The sequence below is a fragment of the Martes martes genome (genome assembly GCF_963455335.1).
Source record: "Martes martes genome assembly, chromosome: 5".
NCBI classification, from domain to species: domain Eukaryota; kingdom Metazoa; phylum Chordata; class Mammalia; order Carnivora; family Mustelidae; genus Martes; species Martes martes.
In genome coordinates, this window is record NC_137892.1 from 129,106,556 (window position 1) to 129,127,749 (window position 21,194).

At 45.2% G+C, this 21,194-nt stretch overlaps 1 protein-coding gene across 1 annotated transcript; it reads right to left on the reverse strand.

Moving 5' to 3' along the window:
• Positions 1-5,754: 5,754 nt before the first annotated feature.
• On the reverse strand, positions 5,755-15,547 carry ISL1 (ISL LIM homeobox 1; the record flags this gene model as incomplete). Its single annotated transcript, XM_080804371.1, has 6 exons — positions 5,755-6,137; positions 8,208-8,375; positions 9,520-9,806; positions 11,620-11,879; positions 14,648-14,837; positions 15,511-15,547. 6 exons carry the CDS (start codon positions 15,545-15,547, stop codon positions 6,021-6,023), a joined length of 1,059 nt encoding a protein of 352 aa, XP_080660497.1. The 3' UTR covers positions 5,755-6,020.
• Positions 15,548-21,194: the final 5,647 nt, after the last annotated feature.

A 21,194-nucleotide genomic window follows, 5' to 3' on the forward strand; every position in this document is an offset into this window, starting at 1 on the left:
GCAGCAAGAAGAGATACCGGATTAGTCCGAGACACCTCGTCCTAGGCTTTCTCCACAGTCCCTCCACCCACTCCGCCTCCGGGGTTCAGAGTAAAGAAAAGGGCAGCAGCGTCCCCCCAACCCCCAACCAGAGGCCCTCTCTGGGGGCCTGGATAGAAGGAAAGGAGGCAGGACAGAGACGCCGAAAGCGCCCTCCCTCGCGGTGCGGGACCGGACAGCCCGGCGCTGGTGCACACCCCCACCCAGAGTCGGTGGCCAGAACGCGAAGAGGCCGGGGCGCGGGTCCAGGAAAACAAATGACTGTTTTGCAGCATTCCCATTAAACAATAAAGCGAGCTGTAAAGCCTCAGGTGCTGTGTTTGTTGTGCCGTCTGTGCTGAACGTTGGCTCCGGCAAGGGTGAGCGGAGCGCACTGGGCCGGGGGAGCGCCTCTTCGGCTGATTCCAGGGAAAGATAAGGAGCCGCCGAGCCACCAGCTCTGTCTAGACTCGCGACCTCACAAGTCAAGCGCCTTGTTTGGATTAGCCCTCCAGATCTGCCAACCTGATCAACTCCTGAAAGAGAAGGGCCCAGCAACACCCTTTTTTCCTCTCACGGACCACGATTGTCCCTTCTTGAAGGGATCAAGGGCTGACTTGCCTGCAGGAGTCGCGGGGCTGGTTAGACCAGTGTCGGTCCCCGCTTCGTTGCGCCCACCCACCCACGGGAAACGCACCAGAGGGAATAACCACAAGGAAGATCGGCAAAAATAAGTAGCCATCTCAATCAAATCCACAAATACCACCACCCTGAAATACACAGGAACCTTCAATCAATGGAATGGAAAGAGGATCCCAGACAAGGAGAGGGCTAAGTACAATCTCCCACAGGACTGTCTTAAAGTGCCTTTCCCCCACCTGGCGAAAAGCAATCTTATCCCACAACTTTTTCTCCAAATCTAGGCGTTCTCTTTTAGAGGGGTGTGGGGGGAGAGAAGGTTTTCTTTTTAGAACGCTTTGCTTATCATTGCCGAGGGCTTTTCCAAAGGATGATTAGGCAGAAAGATTTGGAAAAAAAAAATTTTTAATAAAAAGAGTCAAGTAGTTTTAAGTGCGGCTCTGGGGAGAGACTGGCTTCTCCAAGGCACAGAAACTGGCTTCTCAGAGCTAACAGCTTAAGCGCCATAAAAATTAAAGGATGTGATGGTAACAATGCTCACAGCAAACACTCAGCAGCGGTCCCTCCCCCCCTCCCCCTCCTTCTCTCCCTGTGAACCAACTTCTCTGTCTACACTTCAGAAGTCTCCGGGAGGTGTGGAGAGATCCTCCATCACGACTTGGGACATTGTAAGCTGTGAAGTTTATGTTTGTGGCGCCTGGGCTCAAACAGCCATTCAGTGGCTTGCTCAGTTATCAAGAAAACAACAATCAGAAAAGATCAGTAAACAGAATCGCTGCCAGCGCCCTGAATTAACTACTTGCATTTTAGCTTAAAAACATTGACCCACACTGTATAAGTGAATTGTTTTTATTTTAAATAGTTAACGAGAATTCAAGATTTGGGGCCATTTTTAAAAGTAACACTTTAAAAAAAATAACACTTTTTAAATAAAGGTACACACACACAAAAATCCTTCGCCCTTTTCTCTAGGCACTTCCAAAGAAAATTTGACTTGCCTTGTTGTGACTAATCTTTAATTGTTGATTAGCAGAAAGGAAGTAAATAGCCCTTAATAAATACAACTCAAGCATAATTTGGATTATAAATCTCCCTTACAAAAATTGGCTAAACTTGAAAATAAGAAAATAAGTACTTTCTGCTTAGTTTACTAGTTCTAGGGGTGGGATTAAAAACCCCTAGTACTGAGTTCTATCCAAATTTAGCTCTTCTGGTAGTTTGAACAGAGTTTTTAACATTTTCCTTTTTTTTTTTTTTTAAGAAAATGGAAAGGGCTAAATAAATCCACATGGATTTGCAAGAGTTATTTCAGTGAGAACGATCTTATGGCTTCAAGATTCAAGATGGTAGGGAAATGCCAAGTACTTCTAGGTACCTTAAAAGCACACTGTCTTTTAGCTAGTAGTCAAAGGGCTGAGATAGACCAAAAAAGAGGTCAATGCAATGAGTTTAACAGGCTTATTAGGGTGAATAGCAGCAGAGCATTACAAAGTCATCCATTTAATCTTGAATTTAAAAAAAAAAAAAACCAAGTTGTGAATTGGTAAGTGGGTACACACACCCACAAAGTATGTCAAATAACCAGAAATGTTATTTCAACGAAGAAAAAAGTCTCTTCAAATATGATTCTAACTTAGAAAGGACCTTTTTTAATGGTAAGGAAAACCAGGCCCATGTAATGAAAAGGAAAGAGAGAGAGTAGACTGAAATAGAAGATGTTATTGCTCTGAAACAATGGGAGGTAGGGGGATTCTGAGTATAGATATGGATTCCCTGATTTAAGGAGAGCATCCTGGATGTTTTCCGTTGCATTAAGTTTTAGCTTGCAGAAGCTGGAGGAAATGAGTCATAATGTCCAGAAGGAAGAATTCAGAGTAATAAGGAGAGGGAGGATCAAAGATAATAGCAAACAGGAGAATTTCATTAGAAGAGCACAGCTCAAAGCTAGGTCTCCAGAGGTGTGCAGGGAAAAGGAGAGTATGCGCAAGAGATGGTTTGCAAACAAGGAGACATTTCAGATACACATTTTAGAGCACATGCTGAGGAGTCTAGAGGGGAACACACCTTTCATATGAATAATACAAGAACTGGAATGCTATCGACCCATCAATCCATTCTCAGCCATCAGGCAACAAATATCTTGAATCTAGCAAGTGAAACCAAATCGTTCATCACTCCCCTCCCAAATTACTGTACTTAAATTCAAGCTGTGGACCTCAGAAAATCTGACATCTATCTATGTAAAACATCACCTCCTTCCCCACTCCCCACCCCCCTAACCTTAGGAATAAACGTCAGGATGAGAAAGCATCACAAAGCTGTGTGCCTCACTTAAGTCCCTCCATTGCGTTCAAACCCTAAATAAATTTTTCCCATCTAACCTCTGTAGAGTCCACCAGAGGCTATGGCTGGGGAAGGGCATTTAATGTTTTCCAAACGAGGACCTGGGCGGTCAGTAACTTTGCAGACACCAATATCCGCCTTGGACCTGCCATCTTTGCGCTTAATCAGTTAGCCACCCCAGGTATGACGGGGAGAAAAAGGGAAACTGAAAAGGCAGGCAGATAGAAACAGTGAACAGAAAGGTAAAAGAGCCAAGTCCGATGGGGGACATTAGAGAGAGATGGGAGACGGGAGAGGGGAGAGAGAGAGAGAGAGCGAGAGAGCGAGCGAGCGAGCGAGATCTTTCCAGCAGAAGATCTGTGTGAGATAAGACGTAACTCCTGTTTTTCTCAACAGAAGACCACAAGCCATTATTACCGCCGGCCAAATTATTACCCCTGTGTGAAGAATTAGACACAACAATCAAAGTAATCAACGGGCATGTCTAATGCACTGTAACATTTTCAATGCAAAGTTTGTTTTCTCTCTGCCCCCACGTTAGAGCCTGTAATTAACCCGTTATGTAGAACGATGCCAAACAAAAGGCTAATTGAGGCTCGTTTCCCGACTTGCGGCAGGTTTGGAGAGGGTGAAAGCAACTGAAGAGCTCCGGAGCCGCGGGGCTCCCCCGGTCTCCAGCCGGGCCTCCGCGCTGCCCGCCGTCAGGGGTCCGAAGGGGCACGCGCCACAGGACACACGACTAGGGTACGTTAGCTCTCGTATTCCTTAAGAATTACGTAAACCGGCATGACACTGGAGCGTACAAATGAACCCGGTTTCTAAAGAGTCGGAGTGTCATCCCGGGGTGGAGAAAGTGGAGGCGACAGTGTGAAGCCTCAAATCCTAAGTCTGCACCCGCAAACGAAGAAGCGCCAAGAAGCCTGATTTCGGGCAGGGCCCTTTATCTATCCCCGGGTTCTAGCTCTCACACAGGAACTACTGCTAAATGCAGGGGCGGGGAGTGGGAAGGGGGAGTGTTAGAAAGCAAGTCCCCGTTAGTCCGAACGCGGAGGGGGCCTGCGGAGCACGCCACCCGGCCCCATCCCATAAAGGGCTCTTTCCCCGAGGAGCCTCCACCGTGCTTCTCAGCCCTAGCCCGAGATACTTCCAAGGTTTGGGGAATTCGAGTTGGGGGAGAAAAAGGGAAGGGGAGGAGGCTGGAAACAAGTTGGGGGTGGGGAAGAGAGACAAGAAAAGACACACGCTGACCGGTCTGGGAATTGCTGAGAAAACGCTCTCCCCTCTAGGCCTGCTCTTCCTGCGCAAATAAAGCAGCATTTCTCAATCGGCTGACAGCAGCCACTGGTAAATAATGGTCATACCTCACTGACTAGGCAGAAAGGCTCTCTTTTAGCAAGAGCTTATACTTGAAATATAGGTCATTTCAACAATCCTAAGCAGGAGACTTTGGCATAAAGCACTTACTCCCAGAAAATAAAATAGTGACTCGAAATAAAAACCCGTTTTAAGCAGGACCCTCTTCCTATTTGGGTGGGGTGGACAGGGCAAGAAAGAGACAAGGAGGAAGGAGAGGCAGGGAGCAGAACGGGAGACAGCATCTTATTTTCAAAAAAAGAAAAAAAAAAAAAACAGTAACATCACTGCTGAGAACCAAAGGGTTCCATCCACTTTTGATTCAACTATTAAAATACAAACTGGCAAATTCGACCTTAACTATTTGCAATTGAATATCACCCCTACTGTATGTCAGTTTACCCCATTTACATGCAGTCCTTAATTTCAGACATTTTAATGGCTTACTTGTAAACATATAAAAGAGGGACCCTGGATCATTGCATTTATTTATCTATGCCAAACGTTTATTAGTGAAATAGTCCTGAAGATATAATTCTACATATGGCGCTTTGATTTCACATAATATTTTAAGAAAAAAGACAAAACACATAGAATTAGACATATAATTCAAAGACCACGGTATAACCTTTATCTTTTTTTTTTTTACTTCAGCAAACAAAAAATAATGTCAAATGACATGAAAAGTGGCAAGTCTTTTGACAATAAATAATAAATTACTTTATAATTTTTGCAATGCAAGAGCAAACAAAAAAAAAAGTTTCCTTTTTTTTTCCTCTTTATTTCCAGAGAGAGAAAACAGTCATTTTAACCAATAACTATACACATCTTTGGGGGAAAAGTTCGTGGACAGACACAAGTCAAACACAATCCCGAGACGGTTGTGGCAAAATAGAGGTAACCTTGTTGCAATGCTTTATAAGTTGGTTTTTAAATTTGAATTCAAAAACCTTTAAAGTCGCTTCAGACTTCTTGATAGAGGATGGATCTCAAAAAAAAAAAAAAAAAAAGAAGAAGAAGAAGAAGAAGAGGAGGAAAAAGGAGGAGGAGGAGGGGGAGGGGCAAAAGTAAAAAAGAAACCAGCTACAGGACATGCTAAGAGACCCAGGATTTCAATTAACCCCTCGTTAAAGTCAACTAAAAACATCACAAACCAACGCAGCTCCACCTTCCTGAAAGGACTCTTTCAGCCAAGAAGGCCAGTTTCTCTTCCTGCTCATTTGCTGGAGCTCCTGTTTGGCAAGGCAATGACCAATATAGAAACAGCACCATTCAGAATAGGATGGACTAGAAAATCTCTATTTCTGCTTTTCTCTAGATGTGCAGTGAAATGAAAATGCTTTTTTTGAGATCCTTGAATATAAATCCTCTACGTTTTAAAAACGTCTTTTTTTTTTTTTTCAGTACTCCTAAGGTCATTGGATAGCGTATGATGGGTTTAGGTTTTGTTTGTTGTTTAATTCTAGTAAAATCCCATGATTGTCTTCACAGTGTTGCTACCATATCACCTTGTCATTAAAACAGACTTCGTGCATTTCATGGAGCATTCATTTCTCGATTCAGTTTTCATTGACTGGGTCGTTAAATACTTTTGTTTCGGAGTTCAACATTATACTTTCCCACTTTCTCCAACAGGGAAAAAAAAAATACATCTGAATGAATGTTCCTCATGCCTCAATTGGACTGGCTACCATGCTGTTAGGTGTATCTGGGAGCTGAGAGGACATCGACGCCACTTCACTGCCAGTGGAATTAGAGCCCGGTCCTCCTTCTGAAAAATTCACCTGTGTAGAAGGTTGAGAAATGAATAAAGGAGGCTGCGATTGTATTCTTAAAAGGATTATAAACACGCCATATGTGTATCCATACGTGCGAGGGTTTGCATGTGTAGATGGATATACAGATAAAGATATCTACATATATGACTGAATTTTAACAGGCTTAAAGAAAGCCCACAAAGGAAAGAACTTGAGAAGAAATCCTCTTGCTTTCCCATCTTTCAAGAGATCTCTGTTTTATCTGAAACTGAATTCCCAACATTGTGTTGCATTAAATTATTTAAGAACAAATGTGTTTCCCACTGTAAAATGGCATCGCAACTCTACCATGCATGCTCGAAATAAAATTATCCTGCTGGCTACATGCTGCCCTGGGAGCAGGGAGTTCTCAGTCTCTAGGCATCAAAGCCTCTCTTCTCTAGTTGGAAAATCCATAACACACGCTCAGATCGTGTGACAGGAGATTCAGAGAAGGCTCCACAGAACAATGATTAACTCCTCAGAGGGTTCACAGCGTGGGCTTTCTTCCTTGTTGTTTGTTGGTCCTGCTGTCTTTTGGCCTTCCTCTGTCTTTCTCTTTCTCTCTCTCTTTAAATCAGGCTCTTCCTTCCAAGAGGAGACCCATATATTATAACGTCATCGCATTATAAATATCTGGCTCCTTCTTTTAAACCGAAAGTATTGTGTTGCTGTTGGAAACCTCCTTCTCTGCTCTGCCCCCACACCACCCCCTCCTGCCTTGGCTTCCCTCCCACTGCTCTCATCTAACACTAAAGTTTTAGAAGGTACAAACACTTGGCTGCCCGGAGCCCTCCTTTTACTTGCCTTCTATGATCCAGGTTTTGCTCAAATAACTCATAAGATTAACCTCACTTTAAAATAAGTTTTTTCCTAATCCCAGAGTCTACCTTCCTTTTTATCCTATTAAACTTTCCCATGGTGAGGTCAAGGGGCTTCTCAAATTTGCCCAGCCTCTAGACTGGTATACTTACAAATGTAAACCCCAGGCCAAGTCCTTGTAACCACTGCCTCTGGCCTGTTACCTAAATGTTGCCACAGAGAAAGAAAATGTTCTTCGGGTAAATGCGAGGGTAAAAAGTTAACCTCAACTAAAGTTTTATTTTAGAAGAAAGGAACAAGTTTTTAGAATAGATCTTGTTTTATAGAACGAGATTCCACAGGACTGTTGACCACTTAAGAAAAAAAAAATACGTGAATATATGCCATATCACAAAGTACATATATTTAATAATCTTATTTATCTTGACCTTTAAGCCTTTTGTAGGCATAAGGTGAGTTAATTTTCTCTTCTCTGGGTCTGTAAAACATATTAATGCTAAACAGGTTTCATGCGCTCTCCGATTGGTAGAACTCATGTTCCTTTGGCCAGACATGCCCCACAGTATGTGACTGTATATAACATCTGAACTCATACACTTCAAATGTTAAAGTAGGCCTACACTGTAGATGAAGTTGGTCCCAGAAAAGGGATAATAATAATGAAAGGTATCCATCATGTCTTTAAATAACTGAACTCTCTATTGATACATGTGAAAACAGTACTCAGACAGGTGCCTGCTTCCCATTGATAAGAACACTGATTATGTCTTATAACATCGGTTATTAATACTATCAGCTTGATTTTGGTCTTTAAATACACCATTCTCTAAGAGCTGAGAGGGAGTAAATTTACTCATTGCTGATCAAAATGACAAGGTGATCTCTAAAGTCCTTTCAAGCTCTAAAAGTCTAAGATGTATGATTCTGCAACCCCATACACCCTTCCATGCATGTTTAGGTACTTAGATACCTTGGAGGTTATCCCTCAAAGCATGCCAGTTGATAGAAAATTCAACCTGTATGGTCAAATTATGAACTCACAGAAAAGACTCACAAGAAGTTTGTTTCCCTTCAGCACTTGCCTCATCTACACCAAACCTCCTTCATCTCTCTTCAACCCTGGAGCCAGGGAGGGACCCTTTCCCCCTTGAATCTTTCATGGTGTGACAGTTACACCAGAATCTTCTTTTTGCTAGAGATTCAGCCTCCTCACTCTGAGAGCTGACTGACACTTACCAGTTGCTGAAAAGCAGGCTGATCTATGTCACTCTGCAAGGCGAAGTCACTCAGTACTTTCCAAGGCGGCTGGTAACTTTGCACTTCCACTGGGTTTGCCTGTAAGCCACCATCGTGTCTCTCTGGACTGGCAGCCACCATGGGAGTTCCTGTCATCCCCTGGATATTCTGTGAATAGGCCCCCCCAATCCCAACATGTTAATGACCGGACTCCCTCCCTCCATTGTCTGCACAGGCTAAGCAAATACACCCTGGCATTATCTTATCTATATAGTGGCCATTATTGACTCAGTTAATCTGCTGCATGTATGGATATTAGCCAGAGTTCAGTTTTGTTTTATTGTATGGTTTTTCTGCTTCTGTGGGTGGGACTAGTCGGTCTGCTTGGACCTTATTAAACTAAATTCTATTCTGACTTCTCCTTTCCATTTATGTTCACAGCTAGCTCATCCCAGCTCCTCCCATCTGCCTTCACAGACTATGGCATCACAGCGGTAGAAAGCTGCAGCCTCTAGACACGGTGGGTTTTCTGGGCAGTTTCAGTTATACTTTCTCCAGGCACTTCTCTTCACAGAGCCAACCCCCACCCCCAAGCATTTGGGTCTGGCCGCTATTGTGTGCTATTACACACTCACCAACTTGAAAAGTGCCCCGGCCCAGGCTTGGCTGGCCTGCCAAGTTGAATGACAGCGGGGGTTTTATGGCATTTAAAAATAGGGCTAAAGCGGTAAAAAGAAAAAAAAAAAAAAAAGAACCTCTTTAGTTTAACGCAACCAGAAATCCTGTGGAGTGGGTGTTGCCATGGATCTATGGAGCCCTGGGCTTGACCTAGAGCAGAGGGTGCCCTGTCGTCATAGGTCACCTTGGTGGACCTGACTTGTCTGAAGGTGCTGAGGCAGGCCTTGCCCAGGCTCAAGGGGCACACCCATGAGGTCAACGGCCAGGGTGACCCACCCACCGACCCCTGAATTAGATGGGGAGCCAAGGAGGAGTCTCTCACTCTGGTGCTTGAGGAACTGACAACCTGAATGTTGGCAAAACAGGACCAGGACTTATTCTGGTCCCTGGGTGGGGTGGGGGCAAGGTTGAAGGGCATAAGCCCACCCACGTGGGCTGGGGGTGGAGGTGCAGGGCTCAGCAGGGGCCCTTGCCGGTTGCTTCTCCCTTGGGCATGGGTAGAGGCTGTAAGGGGCTGCCGGCTTTTGCCCTAGAGCAGGATGGAACCCACCTGCAGGCCAACCTGGGCAGCCCCTTGCACCTTAAGCGTTGCCCTGCTCCCCGCCCAGGTCCCGCACCCCCAAGGGCCACTCACAGTTTTGTCATTGGGCTGCTGCTGCTGGAGCTGCTTCATCATGATGCTCCGCTTCTTGTCCTTGCACCGCTTGTTTTGAAACCAGACCCGGATCACGCGGGGGCTGAGGCCTGTCATCTCCACCAGTTGCTCCTTCATGAGTGCGTCTGGCCGGGGGTTGGCGGCATAGCAGGTCCGCAAGGTGTGGAGCTGCTTCTCGTTCAGCACAGTCCGAACGCGGGTGGTCTTCTCAGGCTGTTTGTGGACGTGGGGCCGCAGGGCTGGCTGCCGGGCGGAGATGGGCTCAGCTGCGAGGCAAGGGGCGCGGTAAGCGCGGGCCGGGCAGTTCGCCCTCCCGTGCTGCTCCCAGTCAGTGGACAGTACTTTGCAGCCTCTCGGCAGACGTGGGGACCAAGGAAGCAAACGGGAGAATAATACCTGGCTCTCTAATCTAAGAGGCCAATGCTGAGTAATTCAGGCCCAGAACACTGCCTCCAACCCTGCTCTTGTCAACACAGCCTTAGCAAAGGGGCTTAAGTCTCAGGTCTCAGGGGCAGCATCATTCAGCATTGTTTCTCCTCCATTCTCGCTTGTCCTCATACCCAGACTGGGCCCAGGTTACAGGAGTACCCACCACCTCCAGACTCTTGGACAACAGGCACAGATAGGACAAGGGGAAATGGAGAACACCCCAATGTCCACCAGAGACACTATACCAGCCAGGAGGTCTCTAATGCAAAGGTCAAAGAGAATCATGCCAGAAAGCCTTGAACTTCAGTCCAGAGAGGGCAATCATGTCAAGGGGCTAAAGAAATTCAGTATTTTGGCCATAACCCCAGTCCTTGATTTTTCTTACTACTAAATCTACCTGGCTGTTCCTGAGATGGGCTGACCCCATGCAAAAGAAAACTGAAACTGTTGAGCTGCCTAGGCTCTAGATAAATGATAGCTGGGAAGTGTTCTGTCTCCTGACTTCCTCCCAATATTTCCACCTCTTCTGTATTTGCCCACAAGCAGAGTACAGGTTGTACAGAACAGAAATTGCCACTTTGGCTTTGCCCCTGTGCAAGCTAGCCATACATCCTCCAAAACAGAAGTCTTACAGCCTCTGAAAAAGTAGAGTGGACAGCTCTGTTTCCTCACTGCCAGTGTTTAGTAAGAATTAATACTTCAAAAATGCACCAGGAAGATCTATTCCTGAGGAGTAGATCTATTCCTGAGGGTAAGTAAGGTTTGGAAACATTGTCTGCCTTCTAATGCAGGTCCTCTTCCTGGCCAACCTTGTTCTGTTTCTACTCTCCTTCTTGGGGAAAGGGTTCTCTGAAACGTATGGTACAAATCCTGCACCTTCCAGGACCCCTAGGGTCAGGTCAAAATCTATTGGGTCCATTTAGTGTTACAGCGACAGGCCTGAAGATGAAATTCTCACCAAATCACATAGAACGAACGGTTTAAAGAGGCAGGCTCCCTTTAAAAGGCAATTACTGCAGATTAGCTTGTTGACAGTTTTAAATTACAGCTCTGTGCAACGGCCGGCAGTTATTAAGACTGTATCTTTTCATATCCATTCTTTCACAAAAGGATAAAAATAAACTTTAAAAATGTTTTAGAGTGCAGGACAGTTGCAAGGAAAGAAGATTTCAAAGGCTAAATGACTTAGGACCACCTAAGCTTCCTTCACCAGGTTAAAGGAGGAAGCTCTGGGGGCCCAGAGCTCCACCCCTTTAATTAGGCAGCGGCAGGAAGAATACCTGGCTGGAGCTGAAGCCCATTTTCAGTAAGCCCCGGTTTGGAGGCCAAGGTGAGCTGGAAGTACTGTTTGGATGTGTGTATACATGTATGCACAAGTGATGTATGTTCATGTGTACCCATATTTATTCATGCAGATGAGAGATGTGCTGGGGAGGGGGGTCTGGGGAGACAGTGAGTGCACTGAATCGTGCACAAAAGAGCAAAGTACGGCACAAACTGCTCCCAGAACACTTCTTTTAACTGCGGGCCGGGGCCCCAGCGACTGTCCTGTGGCTACCGAGGTGGCCGCGGTGACCCGTGCACTGGGTGCGCCCTGGCCTAGCCCAGCACCAGCCTCCCCCGGCCGGCCTCCCTCCGGGCAAGGAGTACCTGCCATTTGCAGCGGCCGCGCCGGGTGCAGAGGGCTGAGTGGGTCTCCGGCCCCCAGGCTGGCCCTCTCCACCACATCGTGGTCCGCGCGGCAGAAGAGCCCGTCCTCCCGAAGCGCGAACTCGTCCCCAGGGATGAGCTGGCGGCTGCAGGCCACGCAGCGGAAACACTCGATGTGGTACACCTTGGAGCGGGCGCGCATCACGAAGTCGTTCTTGCTGAAGCCGATGCTGCACTTGGCGCATTTGATTCCGTACAACCTGCGCGCCGCCGGGCAGGAACCAGGAGGAAAACACAGAAAGGGGGTCAGAGGGGGTCACTTCAAGCCGGCACTGCCCCGGCCCAAGATTGCTGGGGACCCAGGGCCACAGTGCCCTGGGACATTGAAGTTAGCGTTAGCCGACCGGCTGGGAATGGGAGGAAAGAAATCATTAAGTTTCTCTCTCTTCTCCTCCCTTTCTTTTACCTCCTCCCTCCCCCCCCCACAAACTTCCGTGTCACCGACTGTAGCTCTTACTTCTGAACACCCCCAAAGTAATAATGTTTGATGTGCTGGAAACCTGGACCTCTGTTCTAGCCCAGTCCCGGGGTTACTCTTACAGGCAGATCTTGGCAGAAAGGAGTCAGGCGGGACTCTCGTAGTCATTGGCCCCACACTTTTGCCTTCTTATCCCCCAATTTCTGCTGCTAGAAATGTCTCTAAAATTGCTACAAAAACTCCTCCCAAGAGAAAGAGAGGTGAGGGGAGAAGATTGTCCCTCCATTCATTTGTAAATATACACAGATGCGCAAGCAGAGTAACAAAATGAAACCTCCGAGGGCTTCCAGATCCCCTTCTGCACAATAAGCATGTTGCAGTTTTTCTCCAACTACAGATTCTTTCTCGGGCAACAGTGTTAACAGAAAGTTTCCTCTCCATTCTTCCTTTAGCATCTTTAAAATCTGCTCCTGCTCCCTCAATTTTTTTTTTCAAGCTGTTCAAGCATCTACCTCTATTTCAGTGTGCTTGAGAACCATGACCAGCCAGAAGAATGAAAAGACCCACTTCTAAGGTCCTCCTCACTCCTGACCTTTCCTTACCAAGGGACAATCCTTGTAGGTTCCACCTAGGTGGCACAGCCCTGACCCCCTCTCCATGTATCAGTAATAACAGAAGTGGGAGCTTTCCTACAGAGAATGGACCAGAGGAAAAGATCCACACAAAATGGGAGGAGGGCACCTCACTCCCCCAAGGAAAGCAGGGCGTTCAGACCTAAATACTGTCTCTGTTCTGCTTTTACAACTATAGGAGTTCAAAGGGGGACACACATAGACACATACATACACACACACATAGGCACACAACTGAGAGAGAGAGAGAGAGAGAGAGATGGGTAAAAGGCGAAAGCGATTGGTTCTTTCTACGAATGTGTACATGAAATTGGCTACATGAAGGTCTGTATGCAATTGAGGAAAACACTATCTCCACAGGAGGAAAGACCGTCCTAGAGGTGCAAAGTGAGTTCTCCCTCTCCAGAATAGGGAGTTCACACACTCATCAAGTAAACAATGAAAACGGCTCATTTGTCAGAGGTTAGAAGGTAGATTCTAAAGTTTTTCCTCCCTCCGCCTACTTTTTGTGAGATCTTCCATTTCATAGGAGGAGGACTTTACCTTGCCTGTGACCAAACAATTTGGAAAATCCCTCCCCCTTTCTCCAGTCCCCCACTTCCCCTCTTTCCTCCCACTCTCCTTTCCTCCCCACCCCCACTCCACAAAGTATCAATAAACCCTTACACACACTGTTCAGTTTTACCTATCAAGATTATACTCTCTATTTCATGATTTTACAGTAAGAAAAAGTGCCGGACACTAAGTGAATAGGTAAAAATTGTGACCACATACTTAACTCTTGACTACACTTCTCAGCTCCAGAAAATCTATAACTTACAAAAGCTAATTACTTGTTAATAGCCACTGAAGAAATTTTAAAAATATATAATATTTTGATACTATTTAATATAATAGTGAAGGTGTTATCTCTTCTGTTTGTTATTAAAACAATAAAATTTTCTTTAGGAATTCTACTGGCTTCCTAAGGCAGAAAATGAAATTTCTGACCTATGTATATACACAGGTCAGAGAAAACTTGAGATTTGTGAAGCATGAAGTTTAGACACAAAATAAGCTGAAAGGAAAAAAAAAAAAAAAACTCAGAAAGTCCCCTATGTGGTTTTAGTCTTGTCAGTATGGGCAATTCGCTCATTTTATCAGTTACCAGATTTTAATGTGAGAAAGGAAGCTGTTCAATTATCTAAATATACCAATTGTTCGTAGACAGATGATGGGCAATTTGATCTGCTCTGTCTAATTCATCAGCTCAGATAAGATAAGAAAGAAAAGATAGTCAGATGTCACCAAAGGGTTAATATTTAAAAAGATTAAATTTCCAGTCTTTTTGCAGGGAATATTGGGTTAGTTTTGAAATTTTCCAAGAAAGGACTCTTACCCTAAAAATAAATGGGGCAATATTTCTATTTGCACTTTCAAAGTGCACTTCTAAACATCCTTAGGTCAAACTTTTATTTTACCTATTGCACTGACATCTCCACAAAATTTGTAAATTACTAATAAAACACTGAACTATAAAAATAAATGAATAGGGAAAAACACTGCACGATACAATAAAACCAACCTTTAAAAAAGAAAGTTTAGAAAGCCCAAGTTATCCATCTTTGAATTTCTGCTTGTTTTGGAAGAGGAAGGATGAAAGAAGAAAATAATTTGAGCATCACAAATTTCAAGAGCAATTAAACAAGCTTCAACACCACACAATTTACGAAAACCACTACTGAGTTTGTGGGGGGATGCCCCCTAAAAAGTGAGATAAACAGAATAATTTATGTAACATACTTAAAGGGTAACTTTTGCACACTAGACCCCTACTAAGGCATACTTCGCAAAAAGACAAAGCCACATCTAATAATAAGAAAAGAGTGGAGAGAGACGGAAATCTCACAAAATTAAGGAAGCAATGTAAATGGCGTACCTGATATAATCTCTTTTACAGTAGGTTTTCCCATCTCTAACAAAGCACGTACAGCTCTCGTCCAAATACTGATTACACTCTGCACATTTCAAACATGCCGCATGCCATTCCAAATCCGGAGAAACCCTCAGAATATACTGATCGTGAATTTGATTGCCGCAACCAACACATAGGGAAATCAGACGTTTTTCTGAAATGAAAATAAATACATGATTGACTAACCGTTTACTTCCTACAGAGATAAACACACTTTTAGTGTCGTTCTCTTATAGGGCGTACTCTGGGAGTTTTTCCCCCCCTTTCCTTCCTTCCTTTCTTTCTTCTTCTTCTTCTTCTTCTTTTTTTTTTTTTTTAAGAGTATTGCACTTTGGGATGGTAATTGAAGTGTGCCATCAAAACCTTGACTCATTTTAAAAAGGAGGTGGAATATATGTAAAACGCATTTTTGAATAGTCTACATTTGTAAGCCTAGCACGCAATCACACCCGTTCATTTTGTATTTCTTTTTCCTCCCTCCTCCCTCTTTGCCGTAATCATTGGGAAAGATTATGGATAAGTCAAGTCAAAGAAAAGGTTTTGACTAGAAGCGTTAAGTAAACGCTTATATTTTCCATGAAGCAGGCTCTTAAATAGCACATAGGACTGGATATTGTTAGTAAGAGCAGACATCAATACAGTTGTCACTCGTTCTCTTTTGCAAGTCTAATGCTAATTCACATCTCCGGGTATTGTATGTACAGGCAGACCTTTGCAACAGAATAACCTTCTCGGAGAGCTCAAGCTTCCCGAGGAGGAAATCACCTCTTAGCCCCAGAAGGCTATCGTTTTGGAGGGCACACAGGCGAACTCAAAACACCAGGTACGATCAGTTTCCCGAAGATCAGAACCGACAGCAAGCATGCAGGCGTGGCGGCCACAAGAAAAAGCCACCTTTTCTCTCTCTCCAGGCAATGACTCCAACTCTAAAGAGCCCTTGGCACCCGTGCCTGAGAGACCCCCGCACAAGAACAGCACACCGAGCCCCACAAGGTAAAAGAGCCTCTTACTTTTTGGTGGATCTCCCATGTCTCCCATATCTGTAAGAGGGAGTAATGTCCACAGTGAAATGGTGGTTGTACAGTTGGTGAACAGCCCACAGAGAGGATGCTGGAGCTGTGGCTAAGTGGGAAATAGTGGCCCCTGGGGTTGCCAAGGCTGAGAGAGCCGCTGCCCGGCTGCGCCGCGCCCTCGCGGATCTGGGAGTCCAATTTAAGCCGGCGGAGCTGGCGGAGCAGAGGCGCTGCGGCGGCGGCGGACTCGGCGCGGCTCGGGCACCTCTCTTCCTTATCTCTTACTCAAACTTCTCAGCTCCAACTCAGCTCCATCGCCATTGGTCTGACGCAGCGCGCGGGGACGTCAGGCGAGCGCCGCGCCCATTGGCTGCGGGGCGCGCGGCGCAGCTGTTCTGATTATCATATTTCAGCCTCGCCGCCGCCGTGCGCCACTGACCGCTCGGCGAGCCCGCGGGAGAGGATTAGGGCTCCCGAGGCAACTTGCTCCGGGCTGAGGCCGCTCTCTCCCGAAGCTCGGGCTGCCCGGCTGCTCTGGCTTTTGGCCTTCCTCTTCTTCCCCTCCTCCTCCTCCTGCCCCCTCCCTTGCTCCTTGCCGGCCGTGCCGTCTGCGCCCTCGCCTCCCGTCGCGCTGCTCCTCCGCCCTGCGCTCCTGGGGTCCCCGCAATCCGGCTGGCCGTGCTGCGCGCGGGGCACTTTTCTGCCGCCGGTGGCGAGTGGCTGGTGGGTAGGTCTTCCTGATGACGAGGTCCTTCTAGGGTTCTTGGAAAACGGGCGACTTAGAACAGGCCTTTTGGCTCGGTTTGGTCTCGCGCTTTAGCGCTCAGCTCCGGGCCTGGCCGGGCTTGGCTGCCGGGGAGGGTGAGTTCCCGAACTGGCCGCGCCTGGCGCGCCGGGAGCTGCCTAGGGGAAGAAGAACCGGGAATGGGATGAATAAACCTACAGGAATTGTTCTCTACGGCTACCCCCACTACCCCGTTACCCACCACCTCTCCAAAAAGGGTGGGGTGGGAGGAAAAGAGCGCTTCTTGCCTTAGCGGAGAATCAGGTTGAGAACACGCAGGTAAAACCAGGTGGGCTCCGCGGACCACTCTCTCCTAACAGTCCTTGAGGTCTGCTTTTGCAGTTTAGCCCTAGAATTTAGAAGCCCACTAACCCAAAGCCAAAGACTGAAATATCTTGGGGTAGTGGAAAGTTTGTAAAGCGATTATGTATATCCTGTCCCGTTCCTCTGTATGCTGGTCTCCTGTCCTTTGTTTTTAACCAAACGTGTGCAATTGCTGGCGGTGTTTCGGCAATTAAAAGGACAGCTCTCCATGTCTCTAGAGATTAAAAAAAAAAAAAATGTGTTAGTCCAAGGGAGTACGTAGGCAGGGATCTAATACTGAAAGGCAGTGACATACCTGTTTTACTTCACCGGGGTGGTTTATCTGATCATTTTCTCTCGGGAAACAATCTGGAGAGAGAAGAACGTTGGCTCCAACTCGTGGTTAACCTTTTTCAATAATTTCTGACATGTTCCCGTCACCTTTTACAGTCTCCCAAAAACAGATAAAGGAAAGGCCACGAAGAACACCCACACGTCTCCCTCCCAAAGCTTCTAAATAGCTAATCTTTATCTAAAGTGACTGCCAGTTTTCTCTAAAAAGGTCCACAAACCCAAGCAGCAGAAGGCTTAATTTCGGTGTCTTGCTGCCGCTAGTAAACCCAGTTGTGTTAGGAAACTCCTTTCTTTGTACTTTTCGCTAGATCTAACCCTTGATAAGAGCGGTGAGCTCTCAGCTAGCCGCAGTGGCTGGGTTTGCGTGGATATGCTTTTCCAGAGCGCAAAAAAAAAAAAAAAAAAAAAGCTAAGATGTTTGAGTTTCCTCCTGATCTAGCAGGGCTTTACCAAGAACACATTATCTGTTTTGTTTTGTTTTCTCTCAAGGAAGAGTCTTAGCTGGATCTCATGCCTTCTATTTTTATTTAAAGTATATCTCTGTGTGAAACTGAAAATTGGAATAGATATAGGTTGTTAAATTTATCCAATTTTTTGCTTAAAAATCTGTTTCGTTTAAAGTTTCTAGTCTCCAGTATTATATGCGTGGAGCCTTTTGTCTTGCTGCTGTTGCAAAGCTGATGCTGGTAATCAAAAATCTAAGCAAGTCTTTCCGGTATAAGGGCAGGTTTCCCTTACAGATAACCAAGTTGACTCTAGTTACAAAAAAAAAAAAAAAAAAAAAAAAAAGATACTACTATAATGCCAGAAAGTAAATAGAGGATCTTAACCAATCAAATTCCATCATGCCACCTTTATAACATGGAATTAAACAACAGAAGCTGCCAGAAGCCTGATGACATATTTGAGATCTACAAAGCGCCCTCACTATCCATTCTGCTTCAAACCAGTCACCCAGTGTGGTATTTAAACTTCCTAAACTAATAACCTATTCCAAAGAATTATTGCTGCTGATGGTAGCAATTCCAAAAGAAAAGCTGGCATGTGGCTTGGAGGAAAATCTTTACTCATACGGAAGATACTCCCTGATAAAGGGAGAAAGTTGAAGGAACCCAGTATGTTGTTCCGTGACGATTGTGCTTTGGAGTTCTGTGTCTGCTGCTAATACATTTTGCATCAGAACCAAAGTTAGGGGAGCAAACGTTTTTTTCACTTCTCCCGAAAGTTCAAATGTGACCACATATTATTCTCCTCTTTCCTTAGCTGCCTGCTACATGTGCATTTAACGCATCAAATGTATCAGTAAAAAAAATTGTGTAATGTTTTTATAGAATACAACAAACCATGATTAGCAATATTTTCCCCCAGTACTTGATCACAGGAGCGACCTCTTGTGTTCAAAGGGGAAATTGGACCCTCTCCCTTCTGACAAAAATGGAATTATTTTGACCTTTGCATGTTCTGTTAGGTCAAAAATACATCTTTCAGCTCAGCAGTTCTGTGAATCCCCTGTTGTGAGCTCCTCTATTGATGAGAGAAGAAGAATATTGGTAGCTATTAAGTATAGTCCCCATTACCTCCAGGCCACCCTAATATACTTAACAGTGTCTGAATATAAAAGGTATGCTGAGATTAAGTAAATTCTGACTCTTGAAGGTGTGGCATCTACTCATGTACACTTGTACACACTTTCCAAAATGCAGCTATTACACCTAAAATTCCTGGTGGGCTCTGAAGCCTATGTGTTTGTGTGCTGTTACTTCCTTTCTCTGATTTAAAATTTAAACATTTCCACATCAAACTTAATGCCAGATACAGAGCCCTGAACGAATATGTTCTCAGGCTACTTTTCAGAAATCTAAATAGGTTTTAATTGCAATTGAAAAGTGGCATTACACATTTAGAATGTATTTATTCCCCAACAAGCTCAGGCAGATATAAGTGAATTTTAGGTCAATTCTTTGGAAAATTATGTACAGCAAAGGAAAAAGCTTTTTCCTTCCCCACTAACCAAGATTGGGAAGGAAAGGGGGTTTTGATCAGCTTTCTCTGAACTATGGATTGGTTTGGGACTTATTCCCAGGGAGGTAAAGCTCTCTTTAGAACTGGGATTGAAGAACTAGAATAACAACTGGTCTTCCAGTTTCCGGGGCGGGGGAGGGAGAAAATAAAAAAAATAGATATATATGAAGGATTTATTTTTTCTGATATTAGAAAGAAACGTGTAATTTGGAGGTCAAAATGAATATACTCACTTCAGAAAATCGGCATGTAATATAGTGTATATGTACTCCAATCCCCTTCTCACTTTTGCTTTTTCTGTGTAGTCTTAATCATGTAGAATAAGGCTCTATAACCATCCGCATGTTAAATCACATCCAAGGGTCAGATAAAATTATGTGCGTTTAAAGGGGGTAATGATTAGCCATTTATATTCCACCCAGAATGAGAGTATGGGTGTTTAGAGCCAATTTGCCCTTCTTGCAATTGTTTTAGGTGGTGGCTTACAGAGGATGAATCAAGAGACTAATTTCAGAGGAAAAGGGAAGAGATCTTTCTGTACCATTGGGTTTTGAAATGATTGTCTCTCTTTCCTTTAATTGTCCATTAAAAAAATACCAAGCAATGATAATAATAAAGGCAGTTGTTCACAACAACAACAACAAACCTTCAGTTGTGATTCTCATTTTATTGACTAGGACTCCTGCTGTGAATGTGGTTTTGTTGAGTGTCAGTTGCTTTATTAACCAGTTAAAACAATCTGGGTGAATTAGCAAGAATCTTCTTCTGCAGGCTGAACTTGTTAGCCTACGTTTCTGGGTTCAGGTAACTGTTTCTGTCACCAATGTTCCCGATATTCTTTACTGGCAGAGGCAGCCCGGGGAGTAGCGTTCTTGTGCGGTCTGCTGCTCGGTTACCAGGGCAGAGAGAATTCCACGCTGCCGGCCCCGAGGAAGCCACAAACCTCAGTTCAGTCTTGAGCGTGCGAGGTTCGCTGTTCATTGCAGGGAGGAGTAAATTTGCACCCTTCATTTAAAATTTTGCCTCTGGAAGTATTATCATCACACAAAAGCAGCTGGTAGTGTCAGGTGAAATCTTTTTCTTCCCTTTTTTGTGGGGAGGGTGTTTGTTTTTGTTACTGCCTTTGGAGCTGTTAGTGACTAGACACAGGTAATTTTTAGCTGGACCAGAGCTGTGCGTGGAGCCCAGGTTGGAGCCAGTTGAGTGCAATGTGCCGACTGGGAGGTTCTGGCCCAAGGACGCGCTGAAACCTACATCTGGCAAAGCTTTCATTAAATGTATCGAATTCTCGTGGAGGGTAGTTGGGAGTCTGGAGAGGAGAAAAAGCTTTATCTCCCAAGTCCTGGACGATTCTGCTGAAAGCTAACATATCTGCACTGAATCTAGCAAAACACCCACGGGCTCACCCGAGCTTTCAGGAAACCGGGAGCAAGTTAACTCGGTCTAGTTGATCAAATGACATTCTTTCTGAAAGAAATGACACCCTTTCCCCCACTACAATTTTGTCCGAAGGGCAGCTTTGAGTTTAGCGCCAAAGGATTGATTTCCACCGCCCGCTGGAGGTTTACTGGGAACGAGTGGAGGAGGGGAGGCGAGGGTACCTTGGAGGAGGTCAAGAGGAGGAGGAGGAGGAGAAGGAGGAGCAGCAGAAAATTACCAGCCAAGCGGGGGAGGGAATTGGAAGCCCGGAAATCTATCAGGATGCCTCAAATAACCTTCCCTTACTCTCAAAATTCAGCGCTCAAAAAGCAGCCTCATAGCAAGGTGTCCTGGGCTGGAGTCCTCGGGTGGGTTGCGAAGGTGATATCAGGAGTTAGAGCTACTTGCTCTGAATTAAACTGGTGGCTGAACTGTGTGTGTGTCAGGGCTGTTTAGTGTCGCTGAGAGATGTGTTGGTAGGGGCTGTTTTTAAGGGGAGGGGCAACCATTGGTGGCATCTGCAAGGAGATTCTGAGTGGAAGAGAAGGTGGATTCGGGGCTGGAGAAAAATCTTCAAACCTTACTAAGTGGTTGATCAATTCGAGAGATAAGATTT